Source organism: Prunus dulcis, chromosome 7 (assembly GCF_902201215.1).
Source record: "Prunus dulcis chromosome 7, ALMONDv2, whole genome shotgun sequence".
Lineage (NCBI taxonomy): Eukaryota > Viridiplantae > Streptophyta > Magnoliopsida > Rosales > Rosaceae > Prunus > Prunus dulcis.
In genome coordinates, this window is record NC_047656.1 from 20,530,676 (window position 1) to 20,546,691 (window position 16,016).

The window sequence follows — 16,016 nt, forward strand, 5'->3', positions numbered from 1 at the left end:
GAGTATAGCCGTGCGGCCCAAACAGCTACATTTTTCTAAAATTGTTTTAAAAATAGTATAGCCGCCCGGCTATACTTTTTTATGTATATATATATATATATATATATATTTAAAAAGGCTCCCCCAAGGCTGACGCCCACGTGTCAGAGAGCCCATGGCCTCAGTCCACGTGTCAGAGCGGCCCAACGGCTACACTTTTTTTAAAATTTTTTTAAAAATAGTATAGCCGTGCGGCTATACTATTTTATGTACATATATATATATATATATTTAAAAAGGGTCCCCCAAGGCTGAAGCCCACGTTTCAGAGAGCCCATGGCCTAAGCCCACCCATCAAAATGGCCGAACGGCTATACTTTTTTTTTTTCAAAATTTCAAAAATTAGTATAGCCGCGCGGCTATACTATATCTATATATTTATATATACATATAAATGACACGCCCAAGGCTCAGCCCACGTACTAAAGAGGCCCATGGCCTAAGCGCGCGAGTCCAGGAGTATAGCCGTACGGATACATTTTTCTGAAATTGTTTTAAAAATAGTATAGCCGCGCGGCTATACTATTTTATGTATATATATATATTTAAAAAGGCTACCCCAAGGCTGAAGCCCACGTGTCAGAGAGCCCATGGCCTAAGCCCACCCATCAAAAAGGCCGAACGGCTATACTTTTTTTTTTCAAAATTTCAAAAATTAGTATAGCCGCCCGGCTATACTATATATCTATATATTTATATATACATATAAATGACCCGCCCAGGGCTCAGCCCACTACTAAAGAGGCCCATGGCCTAAGCCCTCGAGTCAAAGAGTACAGCCGCGCGGCTATACTATTTTTATGAAAAAAAGAATATAGCCGCACGGCTTTTAAAATCAAATAAATAGTATATCCGCGTGGCTATACTATTATATAATCTAAAGCCTAACCCCACGTGTCAAAGAGGCCTAAGCCCACGTGTCAAGGAGGTCAAGCCATACTATTTTTTAAATGCGAAAAAAGAGTATAGCCGCGCGGCTATACTGTTTTTTTATATTCAAATAAATAGTATAGCCGTGCGGCTATACTATTATATACATAAAAAGGCCGGCCCATGGCCTAAGCCCACGTGTCAAATAGGCAAAGCCATACTATTTTTAAATGCAAAAAAAGAGTACAGCAGCACGGCTATACTATTTTTTTTAAATTCAAATAAATAGTATAGCCGTGCGGCTATACAATTATATATATAAAAAGGCGGCCCATGGCCTAAGCCCAGTGTCAAAGTGGCCTAAGCCCACGTGTCAAGGAGGTGAAGCCGAAGGCTATACTTTTTTTTTACATTCAAAAAAACAGTATAGCCGCGCGGCTATACTTTTATATACATAAAAAGGCCGGCCCATGGCCTAAACCCACGTGTGAAAGAGGCCTAAGCCCACGTGTCAAGGAGGTAAATCCATACTATTTTTTAAATGCAAAAAAGGAGTATAGCCGAACGGCTAAACTATTTTTTAAAAATCAAATAAATAGTATATCCGTGTGGCTATACTATTATATAATCTAAAGCCTAAGCCCACGTGTCAAAGAGGCCTAAGCCCACGTGTCAAGGAGGTGAAGCCATACTATTTTTTAAATGCAATAAAGGAGTATAGCCGAACGGCTATACTATTTTTTTAAATTCAAAAAAATAGTATAGCCGTGCGGCTATACTATTATATATGTAAAAAGGCCGGCCCATGGCCTAAGGCCACGTGTCAAAGAGGTCTAAGCCCACGTGTCAAAGAGGTAAAGCCATACTATTTTTTAAATGCGAAAAAGGAATATAGCCGAACGGCTATCCTATTTTTTTTAAATTTAGAAAAAAAAAAGTATAGCGGTGCGGCTATACTATTATATATATAAAAAGGCCGGCCCATGACCTAGGCCCACGTGTCAAAGAGGCCTGAGCCCACGTACATCAAAACCATAACTCTGCCCTCCATATTGCACATAAAGGTACTCTTTTGAAGATGAGGATGGGGGCGGAATCTGTAAGATTTTAAGTATGTCCAATGTGGGGGGCAAGGGCATGTCTTTTTTCTTCAGAGAATACTAAACATCAGCTATAAGAAGCCAAATAATATCAGGGTCGATAGATGCATCACGGATACCTTGAAGGGCTTCAAATATATTTTCACATTGCACCAACAATAAAAATATAGATTTCTCCGTAGGCCAATCTTTTGAGGCGCCCTTTGTGAAAATCCCACATTGAAAAACCACACTCTTATAAAGGTGTCTATAAAGAAAGAAATATGATGGAATAGTAAGTGTAGTTGACATTGGGGAGTTGGGCCAATGGCCTAGGCCATAGCCAAGGCTTTGGATTAGGCTTTTAATAATAATACTTATATTAATCAAAGACTTGGGCCTTGGGCTATAAAAAAGTAAAAAAATAAATTTCGGCCTAAGCCCACGTGTCAAAGAGGCAAAGCCACACTATTTTTAAATGCAAAAAAAGAGTTTAGCCGAACGGCTATACTATTTTTTTAAAATTCAAATAAATAGTATAGCCGTGCGGCTATACTATTATATACATAAAAAGGCCGGCCCATGGCCTAAGCCCACGTGTCAAGGAGGCCTAAGCCCACGTGTCAAGGAGGTAAAGCCATACTATTTTTTAAATGCAAAAAAAGAATATAGCCGCACGGCTATACTATTTTTTAAAATTCTAATAAATAGTACAGCCGTGCGGCTATACTATTATATACATAAAAAGGCCGGCCCATGGCCTATGCCCACGTGTCAAAGAGGCCTAAGCCCACATGTCAAGGAGGTAAAGCCATGCTATTTTTTAAATGCAAAAAACGAGTATAGCCGGACGGCTATACTATTTTTTTTAAATTCAAATAAATAGTATAGCCGTGCGGCTGTACTATTATATACATAAAAGGCGGGCCCATGGCCTAAGCCCACGTGTCAAAGAGGCCGAAGCCCACGAGTCAAAGAGGTAAAGCCATGCAAAAAAAGAGTATAGCCGCACGGCTATACTATTTTTTAAAATTCAAATAAATAGTACAGCCGGCTATACTCTTTTTTTAAATTCAAATAAATAGTACAGCCGTGCGGCTGTACTATTATATACATAAAAAGGCCGGCCCATGGCCTAAGCCCACGTGTCAAAGAGGCCTAAGCCCACGTGTCAAAGAGGCAAAGCCATACTATTTTTAAATGCAAAAAAAGAGTACAGCCGCACGGCTATACTATTTTTTTTAATTCAAATAAATAGTATAGCCGTGCGGCTAGCCTAAGCCCACGTGTCAAAGAGGCCTAAGCCCACGTGTCAAGGAGGTAAAGCCATACTATTTTTTAAATGCAAAAAAAGAGTATAGCCGCACGGCTATACTATTTTTTTTAAATTCAAATAAATAGCATAGCCGTGCGGCTATACTATTATATACATAAAAAGGCCGATTTCGAGCCCTATTCCTCCATCTCCTCCCATTTTCTCTGCTGACAAGCCATTCCATAGCTTGACAATGCTTTCGTCAACGAACTCTCTTAAAATTTCTTCTCCTCTACTTTAAAACCTATGTTTCTCCTAGGAATTCACAGCCCTCTCTCTCTTTAATGCTAAACTCATGACTGCTTTGCTTCCATGCCACAAGCTTCTCATGCCAAGCTAAGAATCTATCTGTAAGCGGCTGTTGTTTTTGTTGGTGAAGATAACCAGGGTGCTTCCTAAGGCTTTACTACCCTTTCGAAGCATTCTTAGGGTCTGATTCTTGAACTCAGACACATGGGGTAATTTCACCCACTTGCTCCTTAAGGCAGCCCAGCCCATTTGTAGCTATCAGAAAGAAAAAGCCCTTGGCACCCATGTGTAAAATTGTATAGCCGTGCGGCTATACTTTTTTAAATATAAAAAAGAAGGACCCCAGACGCCACGTGTCAAAACAAATCTATTTAAAAAAATATATAAAAAAAACGCGAAGTATAGCCGTGCGGCTGTACTATTTTTACTTTTTTTTTGGGGGGGAAAGAAGACCCCCTGCCGTTTACCGCCACGTGTCAGAAAATAGTATATCCGCCCGGCTATACTATTTTTTAATATAAATAAATCGTAGTATAGCCGGCCGGCTATATTATCTAAAACAAATTTTAAAAAATCGAGTATAGCCGCGTGGCTATACTATTAACACACCAAAAAAAAAAAGAGGAGCTGCTGCGCAGAGCCTTAGCACCCACGTGTAAAATTGTATAGCCGTGCGGCTGTACCTTTTTAAAAATGAATTCAAAAACCTGAGTATAGCCGTGCGGCTATACGTTTTTAAATATAAAAAAGGAAGACCCCAGACGCTACGTGTAAAAAAAAATCCATTTTAAAAATAAAAAATAAAAAAACACGGAGTATAGCCGTGCGGCTGTACTATTTTTCCTAATTTTTTTAAAAGTCGACCCTTTATCGTTTACCGCCACGTGTCAGAAAATAGTATAGCCGTCCGGCTATACTATTTTTTATATGAAAAAATCGTAGTATAGCCGCCCGGCTGTACTATTTAAATACATTATATTTAAAAATTATGGCCGCACAGCTACACTATTTAATAAAAATATGAAAAATAAAATAGGACCCTCCTAGTTGCTTTAGTTTGTACCATATAAATATTAATTTGCTAGGTTCAACATATCCAAAGTAGATATTAATCTTCCACTGTATGATATTTTAATATAATTTTGCTAACATATGTTATTCTTATTCAATAATATGTGAGAATTATTTGTATCATACTTGAATTTTGTAAAAAGTACGTGTATAGAACACGAATGTATTGTTGAAAATTACGTATGTACATATATATAGTTTTCTGGCTATACTATTTTTCAATTAATTAAATCACAGAGCCCAAGAGCCCCAAGGCCCATCTTTTGATTTTTAAGTATATTAATTAACCGTTGACCCAAGTAATTAGGCATTTAACCGAAGGTCATACCCACAAGCCACTCAATTGGGCCACTTGCATAGTTAATATAACCTATTCTATTTCCAAGAGTAAGTCTTATAAAGACCTCTAAGGAACTCTAGTGTTCCAATGTGGGAGCTCAAACATGTTTGCTTTTTAAAAAACGTGGGACGTGTGCAGAACACGAATGTATTGTTGAAAAAAAGTAGGTACATATATATATACACACACACACATATATGTATGTATATATATATATATGTAAAAGACTATAGCCGCTCATCTATACTATTTATTAAAATATTTGGGTCCCAAAACCAAATTATTAGGATTTTTATTAAAATATTTAATACTAATTATTCACTAAACGTGAGACGTATATAGAATACGAATGTATTATTCAAAAATACGTACGTACATATATATAAGACTATAGCCGGTAGTCAATACTCTATTTTAAAGACAATTTAAAAATTCAAAAAAAAGTCCAGCCGGCCGGCTATACTATTATCTAAAACAAATGTTAAAAAAATCGATTATAGCCGCACGGCTATACTATTAACAAAAAAGGGGGGGAGCTGCTGCGCAGACCCCAGGCACCCACGTGTAAAATTGTATAGCCGTGCGGCTATACCTTTTTAGAAAAGAATTTAAAAACCTGAGTATAGCCGTGCGGCTCTACTTTTTTAAATATAAAAAGGAGGGCCCCCAGACGCCACGTGTCAAAACAAATCTATTTAAAAATATATATAAAAAAAGGCGAAGTATAGCCGTGCGGCTGTACGATTTTTACTTTTTTTTGGGGAAAAGAAGACCCCCTGCCGTTTACCGCCACCTGTCAGAAAATAGTATAGCCGCCCAGCTATACTATTTTTTAATATATAAAAATCGTGGTATAGCCGGCCGGCTATATTATCGAAAACAAATTTTTAAAAATCGAGTATAGCCGCGCGGCTATACGTTTCACACCCCAAAAAAAAAGGGGGAGCTGCTGCGCAGAGCCCTAGGACCCACGTGTAAAATTGTATATCCGTGCGGCTGTACTTTTTTTAAAATGAATTCAAAAACCTGAGTATAGCCATGCGGCTATACTTATTTTTTAAAGGCAAAATCGGTATAACCGCGCGGCTATACGAGAAAAAAGACCCGCGTTGCGAAACATGTCAAAATCAGTATAAACGCGCGGCTATACTATTTTGTAAAAATCAGAAAAAACTGTGAAATTAAGACTGCCGTCTGCAGGCTTTGCCTTCAACAATTCTAGCGTTTCGAAAGGAAAGTCAATCTAATTTGAACCAATAACAAATTGATATGTTTCTTACAGAAATTCTTCTGCGTGCAGTCCAATTAAGTCAATGATCGGCTTAGATATGCATTTTGCCTCAGTAACAGCTACGTCTTTGTGGCGTGATCAACATTAGTGCTTTGTCTCTTACTTGTTCTAAACCCATCTTTCATCCTAGGACCAAGCACATCGAGTTGGATTATCACTTCGTGAGAGAAGGGAATTGGTCACTACTAGTTGTAAATCTTTTCAAGTTCAATGTGTTTGTCCTCAAGATCAGATTGCAGATAACTCACCAAGGCTCAAGACTCAGTGGTTTTTTCGGTTGCACTCCCTTCAGCTTGAGGGGGAGCAGTGTAAGTAATATGTTTGTCTAAGATCTGTCCAAATAAGCCAACGAACGGCTTACATACTTGAGGTCAAAAAAGGACCGGCTCAGATACAAAAACTATATAAAGTAGTACCTTGTTCTTCTTGTACAAAATAATAACTGCCAAGAGTGTATTTTCAGGGTAGGCTTGGGCTTTAAGAACATGTTCCTTCTTACTTGAAGAACTTTTTGGCTCTTCTTTTATATTTTGTTTCCTTGTCCAAGGAAGTGAAAAATGGGCTTAACTTGGTGCAGCTTGGAATTTTGGATTCAAGGCGCGCTGAAGCTTTGTAGCCCAATTTCGCAAATTATTATTTTTCTCATCCACACAAAATTTCCCAAAATCATTCGTTCGTCCATACAAAGAATGAACCGATTAAGAAAATAAGAATTCACGGCAACATGTTATTGTTTATTTGGCCTCATTAGCCTTATTGCAAGTAAGGTATTACAGTTGCATATATAGATCTAATCCTCATTTTCTCATCCCCAAGTAGTTGAAGCTGCAAGAACAATAGTAAAAACATATGTAGTTAATACATCAGAACATCCATTTGTTAATATACAGTAATTCCAACAGAGTTAAATATATTTCTACTTAGGATTTACCAACCTGTTTGAGAAAGAGCCCAGTCATTGTCGTCACCACTGACTTGCCATGAGAAGTAACCAAGAAGCCCCTTTTGCTTAGCATATGAAACCTTGGCAGAGATACTCTGTGTGTCGTCATAGCCAATCCATGTTGTCCCAGAGTAGCAGTAGTTTGTAACAACCGTCGCATTGTACTCTGTCTGTGTCCCATTCTGGCTTATGAAGTCCCGTATGTCCTTGTAGTTTATGCTCCCATCTGTCCTAATAGCCGGTCCATCAGCCGGTCCATCAGCCGGAGCAAAAAGGCCATGCTCATCAGCATTCAGCAAACGCCATGCATACCCATAAAATGGAAGGCCCAGCGCTATCTTATCCGCACCCAAACCTGCCTCAACCCAAGATGTGATGCCAGCATCCCCATTAACCTGGCTAGCGGTTGCGTTGTATAATGCAGCCGGTGGTCCAGTTCTGTCTCTGCTTGAGTTCCAAGCAGAGCCATAGAAGTCATAAGCCATTACATTGATCCAGTCCAAACTGTTTGATATGGACTCAATGGGGTAATTTATGGTATAGTAATCTGCAGAGCGAAATACTGCAGCGGCTAAAAGCAATTCGGTGTTGCCAGATGTCTGGGACTCATTGGCCACAGCAGCTCGCAGCTCAGTGAGAAGGGTGCCAAAGTTGGTCATGTGAGTGGTGGTGTCCGGGTACTCCCAATCAAGGTCAATACCATGGAAGTTGTAGGACCTGGCTAAGTTAATGGAGGAGTCAATGAATGATTTTCGCCTGCTGGGTTGGCTTGCCATTGAAGCAAAGGTGTCTGCAATAGTATCATTGCCTCCTCCACCAATGGACAAGAGGGTTTTCACAGAAGGGTTTTTTTGTTGGACTGTTTGTGTGAAGCTCGAGAATTGGGCTGAGTTTGAGGAAGTAACGGTGACTTGGTAAGTATTGCGATCAAGATCAGCAAATGCACAGAAAAGATGAGTGAAAAGGCTGGAATCTATGCTGGATGCTGGAAATCCGCTGTCCCAATACCAGTAAGCGCCTTTAACCACAGTTTGGCCGGAAGAGACATTGAATTGGATAAGGAAAAGGAGGGTGGAAAGGAGAAATATTTGAAGGGTTTTGGTTTTCGAAGACATGGAAGTAAATTAAGGAGGAATGATCTTTGTTTGCTAGCTATGATTGATATGAAGATCAGCTTCTGCGAGCTATACATACATATAAATAAAAATAGTCGAATATTGAAGATCTGAACTTTGGAAGAGACTTCCATTGGAGACTTTTGCTGATTTATGCCTTGGTGACGACATATGTAGCTTGAAAGTTTAGATATATTGAAGGTCAGTTACCCAAGTTTGGCAGAAACTGATTGTGGTCTAAAATGTCAGCTTGAAATTATCCAAAAGTAAAGAAGGTAAGTGGATCTTTTAAGACAGATAAAATATTTATCTCTAGAAGCCATCCAACAGTAAATGCTGTGACTAGCAACTTCTCTCCTGTTCACATCTGGTTATAGAGTAACTCAATCTAGGCCTTAGATTACTTTGCGCTTTGTGTGGAACCGTCAAGACCAGGTACACAGCATACTAATTGGAGAAAGACTTTTCTACTTGTGATATTGATATGTCAACATCTGCTAACAACCTATAATTCGGTGAGAGAGACCCAATATTTTCATTTTATGGAGACAATTTCACCATTGACCGTAATGTCATTTATGATGCCAGCAAGTTTGGTGTACAGTTATGTGGAGATTATTACTTTACAATTCTTCTGTTGGTTGGATATGCAAAAAGTTGTCTTGATTGCTCAACACCCTTAATTTGTGCCTGTTGACTGCTAGTTTTTCAATGTCAATTCTACACTATATAATTCAGCGGTACGTCATGTCATGCGTAACAAGAATCGAATCTCTTCATCCTAAGAAGAAGAAGTGAAGTCTTAATGCATTTCTTTCTAAGTTCAGCCATCAGCCATCATCCATCTGCTCTAAAGCATCAGCTTCCTATCCATACTCCATGGTATTCAAATTTTCAAGTGTACTACTAGTCCTCCTTTTCTTCCATTTTCTTGTTGCTTTTAGACTGCAAACCTCAGAGGCACAATCTTGGATCAAAGCGGCATACTGGTATTCTGGCAGTGAATTCCCCATTGCTGACATAAACTCTGCGCTTTTTACTCACCTTATTTACTCATTTGCCGGTCTTAATTCATCATCCTATGAGCTCTCCCTCTCCTCTGACTCTGAGGAGCAGGATCAGGTGCAGCACTACTCCACCTTCTCATCCACGGCCAAGCAAAAGAACCCATCAGTCACCACCCTCATCTCCATTGGGGGTGGAAACGCAGACTACTCAGTCTTTTCAACACTTGTCAGTAATTCTTCTCACAGAAAGACCTTCATTGATTCTTCAATAAAGATTGCAAGGCTTTATGGCTTCCAAGGCCTAGACCTTTGCTGGGTTTCAGCTAACACAAGCGCGGACATGACCAACATGGGAAATTTGTTTCAAGAGTGGCGAGCTGCTGTCAAATCTGAGGCTGCAAATTCTAGCCAGGCGCAGCTGATTTTGACAGCAGCCGTTCAATACAAACCAGATTTGGAGTCCTTTTCTTTTCCTGTTGAATCCATTCGGAACAACTTGAATTGGGTACATGTAATGGCCTATGACTACTATGGGCCTCAGTGGACTAATTTCACCGGCGCTCATGCAGCTCTGTATGATCCATCAAGTGATGCTAGCACAGATTATGGTATCAAGGCATGGATTGGTAAGGGATTATCTGCTTCCAAATTGGTTTTGGGCTTGCCTTTCTATGGCTATGCTTGGAAACTTGTGAATCCTAGGGACAATGGTATTGGTGCACCAGCAACAGGTCCAGCCATTACAGAGGATGGATCCATGAGCTACAAGGATATCAAGGGTTACATTCAGAGATATGGGGCTGATATAATCTACAATGCTACGTATGTAGTTAAGTACTGCATAATTGGATCATCTTGGATTGGTTTTGATGATGCTCAAGTTGTCAAAATAAAAGTTTCTTATGCTAAGGAGCAGAGTTTGCTTGGATACTTTGTCTGGCAGGTTTCCCATGATGACAACTGGGTGCTTTCTCTTGCAGCTGCAGGTAGGAATTGAAGCTCAATAATTATGCATGGTACTCTACTTGATGAACTCATTTTCTCTGCATATTCCACCATGACAAGTTAATTTCATTACTCCCATCCCATCTAAAGAAATCAGATTGGTTATTGTTGATTGGTCACTTTACAAAAGAGAGTCTGCTAATGCAATACTTTAGTGTCTATTGAAGTTTCTTGTAAATAAAAGTCAGAAATTAAAGTATGAGCTGATATTGAAAACAGAAAATATGATTCGCTGTCAAAATTGCATTGCACTCTCAGCCATTTAGCAGCAAGAGAGGAGAATAAAATAATTGGTTTCTGTTGAAAATGAAATGAAGATAACCAATATAATTCCTTACTGCAAACTAATGAACAAGATACCCATATAAGTCACCGTCCAATAGAAGACTTGGAGTTTTACTTTGGAAAATTCAACCATCGCCTTATTTATATTTCCCCTGTAATGAAGGTTTGCTCATGCATTCTTCCCTAACTGTTACATTGAATTATATTTGCTGATCACAGCTACAGCTCAAGAGCGTGCAAGCAGTGGACAAAAAAAGCGGCGACTTCTTATAATCATTTTGACTACAACAGCTTCAGTTATTCTCATATTAGGCTCCGTCATGTGTTACTTCCGCATGAGAATGCTCAAGTCAAAAGGTATATAGCTTTATTCTTATCTATAACTCTTTTTTTTAACGAACGTACTATCTATAACTATGAAGAATTGGATCTTAAAGCTCTTCTGCCAATTCTTTGGCAAAAGCAGCTAAAGAATCAGAATCCAGGGCAAATTATATAGCAGACCCAGCTGGAACTTTTAATAGCAATGTACCTAATCTGCAAGTCTTTGGCAATGCTGTAATTGAGGAGGCAACAGAAGGATTTTCAATTGAAAATAAGCTTGGAGAGGGTGGTTATGGTCCAGTTTATAAGGTAAACTTTTATAATGGGGCATATCATGGCACCAGCTTGTCCTCATTAAACATGCTAACCATGAGTGTCTACATAACTTGCTAGGGTGTACTGCCAAATGGACAAGAAATAGCTGTGAAAAAACTTTCAAAAGCTTCAACTCAAGGATTCGAGGAATTCAAGAACGAGGTCATGCTTACAGCAAAACTACAACACGTTAATCTTGTCAGGGTTTTGGGATTCTGCATCGAACACCATGAATAAATGCTGATATATGAGTACATGCCAAAGAAAAGCTTGGATCTCTACCTCTTTGGTAAGTCAATATGAGATTTCGCTGCCTTCATGCAAAAGATGACAATCCACTAGTTCCTAGTGGTTTCACTTCCTTGTGCCACACAGCTTTAAGCTTAACATAGTGTAAGCTTGTAAGGGATGTCCTATGGTGTCTCTACTATTCCATGCATTTTTTAGTATATTTCAATGCAGAACTGATAGGACAGCATATGTTTCAATGTAGATCCTATCAGAAGGTATCAACTAGATTGGAGAAAACGTGTTAGCATTATTGAAGGGGTTACTCAGGGACTTCTTTATCTCCAAGAATACTCAAGATTGACAATAATCCATCGAGATCTGAAAGCTAGCAACATTTTACTTGATGAGGAGATGAGGCCTAAGATCTCAGATTTTGGCATGGCTAGAATTTTCACAAAAGATGAACAAGAGGCAAACACAAGCCGGATCGTTGGAACATAGTAACTCTATTTCCTAATAAAGCTACTTTTTTAATTAAGCTTTCTATTATTGGATACTTTGGTAAGTAATCTTCTAAATCATTATGTGCAGTGGCTATGTACCTCCTGAATATGTTAAAAAAGGTCTATACTCCACGAAATCAGATGTTTATAGCTTTGGAGTTCTCCTTGTACAGATCATAAGTGGCAAGAAGAATGCCGCTTTCTATGGTCCAAATGAAGACTTAAACCTTCTAGAATACGTAAGTTACTTCAATAAGCACAGTTACATCAGAATTAATATTTTCTTCAGCTTTGCTAAGAATTAAATCTTCACGTTTCAATTACATGGTGGGAAACATTCAATAATGTCAGGCATATGAACTTTGGAAAGAAGGCAAAGGGATGGAGTTTATGGATCCTTCACTTGATGATACACATTCATTATGTAAATTGATGAGATGCTTGCAGATTGCTCTCCTATGTGTTCAAGAAAATGCAAATGATAGGCCTTCCATGTTGGAAATTTCTTCGATGCTACAGAGTGAAAATGCTGTGATGGAAAAACCGAAAATGCCAGCTTTTTCAAAAAGAAATGAAGACAAAGAAACTAATCCTGCACCGCGGCTAGAAGTGTGTTCCATTGATGATTCAACAATCTCAGAGGTTGTAGGCCGATGAGTGGTGGTATATGCTCAGTGCTTTGTAAAACAAATTTCAATCAGATTTTCAATTCTTTTTCCTTTTACTCTTAGGCATAACCGCTCTGCCACTAGTCAAACTATTCTTAGAATTTATTAGTCATGTATTTCCTAGTAAGTTATTAGGTGTATATTACATTAATGCAGTCTACTTACTACAAAGTTGGTAAGGGGAAGAGGTCCCTCAGGGGTCACACTACAATGTTGCAGTAGGTTTCTTTAGTTTAGGCATGAAGTGAACCAATTATGAGTTTGGGGTGGTTCTGTTCTGTTCATCTATGAGTCTACCAATGGAAGTTTATTATGTGCTGCGAGTTTTACTGATGTTTCTTTATCTACCAATGTAATTGTTTACTGTAAATGTAACCTGATTATGAAGAATAAGATGTCACCATCCAATACGAAAACTTGAACTTTTGTGTGGAAAATTCATTTATATTTCCCCTGCAGTAGAAGGTTGGCAGCTCAATGTCAATACTAGAAAACAATGAGCTCGCTCACACAACTTTATTAATTATTAACAAAAGAAACACACAGACAAACATCTTACTACAAACTTTACAAAGCGAGAGCTCCAGGCTAGCAGTACAATGAGTTGACAACTTCCAACATCTCTATGGCATCTCTATGCATATTATATTCTCACAGCTTACTGAGCTTTACACGTTTCACCTCTTAAAAAAGAAATTTTGATTTTTCTATTATCTGTACTATATGAATGCATGATGAAGAATTGCATCTTATTAAAGAATACAAATCGCCTCCGATTAGGCTAAATACAAATGGCACTACATCTTGATCTTCCTATTGATAGGAAAAGTAGCTAGTGTAGTGTCCCTAATATGCTCCCCATGCGCATTAAGCTGCAAACAAATTTGACATTCACATTAGGCATCAGTAAAGTACAATTAATTAATGATCAACTATATATACAAATACAAGAACATGAAAGGGGTTGTTGTCAATGCCATACATACCTGCTTGTGAAACAGTCCAATTCACATCGATGCCAACATTCCATGCAAAGTAGCCAACTAGTCCCTTTTCTTTAGGGTATGAAACTTCGGTAGTGATACTCTGCGTATCATCATAACCAATCCAAGTTTTCCCAGTATAGGAATAATCCATAACAAGTGTGGAATTAAACACAGTTGGTGCACCATTCTCAGTTATATATGCCTTGATCAGGTTGTAACCGGCTGACCTGTCCGGCGGCACTGCCATTCCTTCGGCTGGTGCAAAAATACCATGCTGATTTGGGTCTGTTAGGTTCCATGCATAGCCATAAAATGGAAGGCCAAATGCAATTTTTTTGGAGGCATACCTGCCTGAAGCCAAGCAGTGATCCCAGAATCCCCACTGATAGGACTGATTGGGTTGTACAAGGAATCAGGGGGTCTTGTTACATTGGGAGACCAACCAGGGGCAAAAAAGCTATATGACATCATATTGATCCAGTCCAAGTTGTTTTTTATGGACTGAATGGGGTGCAACAATGAGTCGTAAGTTGCAGAGTAGTAGACCGCTGCCACTAGAAGCAATGGGGGCTTGCCAAATGTCTTGGTCATTGGTCACCCCGCCTCGCCACTCTGCAAGGAGGGTGCCAAAATTGGCCGTGGCTGGGAACTCCCAGTCAATGTTAAGGCCATGGAAGTTATAAGACCTGGAAATCTTTATGGAGGAATCGATGAATGTTTTGCGGGAGCTTGGTTGGCTAGCCATTGAAGCAAAAGCGGCCCTACTGGAAGCTGATGCTCCACCTATTGATAAAAGGGTTTTGACAAAAGGGTTTCTTTGTTGGACTGTGCGTGTGAAGTTGGAGAATTGGGGTTGGTCTTGAGGGGAAATGATGACTTGGTTGGTTTTGTACCAGTAACCTGCTTTAATAACATTTGTGCCACTGCCAGCTGCAGCTGCAGAAATAATGTGGACAAGGAAAAACAAGGAGGGCCAGAAGCAAAAAAGTAATGATTGGGTTTTAGAATCCATTGAGATTGAGTTGTAGAATGATTTGCTGCAGCAGCTTGAGTGGCATCCTTTTATAGCTGGATTGCTCTAGTATTCTAATGGCTACACTCATAAGTTTGAACTTGAAATTAAGTTGATAGTCGTAAGAAATGAACCCACTAGTTCTATTAAACTAGACGGTTGATATACAAACTAAACTATAGGCGTTGAATTTAAAACATATATGCCACTGATATCTCATCTATCAAGCTGCCGGCCGTTGGTTTAACACAAAAGTATTTGTGTGGCCTGCCTGCGCGCGGACATTAGCAAAATTGCCTGTATACAGTTTGAGGCTTTGCAACGTCTGCACAGAACTGATTAGTGAAGAAGACAAGTTAACATTCTCCTTGACCAATATTCTAACTGAGTCTCAGCAGCGGCATTAGGATTTCTTTTTGAACCAGGAATTAATTTGAATGGGTCGCTTTAGACTTTGCATTAGAATGATAATTTAACAGGAAACAAGCTTTATATATTAGCAACATGGAATTAATATAATGACTGCCAACCGCCAAGAATGTATTTCAGAGCCCAGAATACAAAACAAAAAAGATTTTAGACAGAGGCCGCGGTTAAGTAACCATAATTAATTAGTGACACTTAACCCAAGTATGTCCTCATCTGCAAAAGTACCAACTGGCAAAAACATCGAGGGTATTATTGGGTTTTCACGTTTCATTTGTGAGCTTATTTTGTTTCTTCTCTTTCTTTATAGAAACAGAAAGAAACAAAGTGCCTTATCAAAAACAAAGAAAGAAACAAAGTGGAAATGAATAGCATGCACGATGTGTTTTAATCTGAACCCTGTATGAAGTCTAGAATTGGCAGAAGAAGGGCTCCAGGAAAATTGTGTCTTGGCTTGCCATCGCTTTCGTGGCAAGACAAACTTTTCAAAGAATTTACATTTCACAAAAAGTTTGGTGGCAAAAGTGTTCCATTCAATGCCACGTTCGTCTTCTTCAACTTAATCCAGAGACTTGCTTGTGGCATATGATTACTCCATTTCACACACACCCTCCTCATCCTGCTGATTTATTATATCTAGAAAAGAAAAAAAAACAAGGGCTTGATTGATTGGTTTGGCTGCAATGCAATCTCCATTAATCTGTCCAGTCCAATATCATGATTTTCCTGCAAATGTAAACAAGGCAGCCCTGCAGAGTTACAGCCAAACTGGGGCCGCCACTATAAAATATCTGCTTAGATCACGTACGTACACGGAAGGTAACTGGTCTCATATTAAGAATACACACAGTCCCACATCGGATACTTAACAAAATATAAAGCCTCATATAATAAATGGCTCCACTCCTAATAACATCGAGACCCTCCACACCTTCTAAATAT

General features: G+C 39.0%; 1 protein-coding gene and 2 pseudogenes across 1 annotated transcript; 1 reads left to right on the forward strand and 2 right to left on the reverse strand.

Moving 5' to 3' along the window:
* Positions 1-6,935: 6,935 nt before the first annotated feature.
* On the reverse strand, positions 6,936-8,584 carry LOC117634484 (class V chitinase-like). Its single transcript, XM_034368616.1, has 2 exons — positions 7,190-8,584; positions 6,936-7,079 (listed from the first exon to the last, which is right to left on the reverse strand). The coding sequence occupies exons 1-2, from the start codon at positions 8,310-8,312 to the stop codon at positions 7,060-7,062; spliced, it is 1,143 nt and encodes a 380-aa protein (XP_034224507.1). The 5' UTR covers positions 8,313-8,584; the 3' UTR covers positions 6,936-7,059.
* A 446-nt stretch (positions 8,585-9,030) lies between these two features.
* LOC117633797 lies at positions 9,031-12,973 on the forward strand (annotated as a pseudogene).
* A 544-nt stretch (positions 12,974-13,517) lies between these two features.
* LOC117635547 lies at positions 13,518-14,648 on the reverse strand (annotated as a pseudogene).
* Positions 14,649-16,016: the final 1,368 nt, after the last annotated feature.

Bases quoted from the DNA above. Each gene is read 5' to 3' on its own strand.
- LOC117634484 (XM_034368616.1), bottom strand. From the start codon at position 8,312: ATGTCTTCGAAAACCAAAACCCTTCAAATATTTCTCCTTTCCACCCTC. The intron at 7,080-7,189 runs GTTGGTAAATCC...TTGTTCTTGCAG, and splicing joins CTGGGCTCTTTCTCAAACAG to CTTCAACTACTTGGGGATGA.